This window comes from Mesitornis unicolor, unplaced genomic scaffold (genome assembly GCF_000695765.1).
Source record: "Mesitornis unicolor isolate BGI_N332 unplaced genomic scaffold, ASM69576v1 scaffold21982, whole genome shotgun sequence".
Lineage (NCBI taxonomy): Eukaryota > Metazoa > Chordata > Aves > Mesitornithiformes > Mesitornithidae > Mesitornis > Mesitornis unicolor.
Window position 1 is genome coordinate 1 of NW_010168787.1, and position 869 is coordinate 869.

General features: G+C 55.8%; 1 protein-coding gene across 1 annotated transcript; it reads right to left on the reverse strand.

Moving 5' to 3' along the window:
* Window positions 1-6: 6 nt before the first annotated feature.
* On the reverse strand, window positions 7-864 carry LOC104535489 (zinc finger protein 154-like; the record flags this gene model as incomplete). The annotated part of the gene is made up of 1 exon (XM_010179154.1): window positions 7-864. A coding segment is annotated over one exon (858 nt), but the record flags the coding sequence as incomplete, so codon positions are not given.
* Window positions 865-869: the final 5 nt, after the last annotated feature.

Below are 869 nucleotides of genomic sequence, written 5' to 3' on the forward strand. Positions count from 1 at the left end.
GGGCCTCTCACCACTGTGTATCCGCTGGTGTCTGATCAAGCTGGAGCTATCTGCAAAGCTCTTCCCGCACTCCCCACACTTGTAGGGCCTCTCACCACTGTGTATCCGCTGGTGTCTGATCAAGCTGGAGCTATCTGCAAAGCTCTTCCCGCACTCCCCACACTTGTAGGGCCTCTCACCACTGTGTATCCGCTGGTGTCTGATCAAGCTGGAGCTATCTGCAAAGCTCTTCCCGCACTCCCCACACTTGTAGGGCCTCTCACCACTGTGTATCCGCTGGTGTCTGATCAAGCTGGAGCTATCTGCAAAGCTCTTCCCGCACTCCCCACACTTGTAGGGCCTCTCACCACTGTGTATCCGCTGGTGTCTGATCAAGCTGGAGCTATCTGCAAAGCTCTTCCCGCACTCCCCACACTTGTAGGGCCTCTCACCACTGTGTATCCGCTGGTGTCTGATCAAGCTGGAGCTATCTGCAAAGCTCTTCCCGCACTCCCCACACTTGTAGGGCCTCTCACCACTGTGTATCCGCTGGTGTCTGATCAAGCTGGAGCTATCTGCAAAGCTCTTCCCGCACTCCCCACACTTGTAGGGCCGCTCACCGCTGTGGATCCGCTGGTGCTGGATCAGAAAGTTCTTTTTTTTAAAAGTCTTCCCACACTCTTTGCACTGGAGGGGTTTTCTACAACCGTGAGTCTTCTGGTGCTGGACCAGGCTGCCCTTGTTCCTGACGGACTTGCCGCACTCGGGGCACTTGTAGGGCTTCTCCTTGCTGTGGGTCCGGATGTGCTCGACCAATTTGGAGCTGAGTCTGGAGCTCTTCTCACATTGGCTGCAGGTGTAGAGTCGGTCATTGGGGTAGGTCTGTCAGG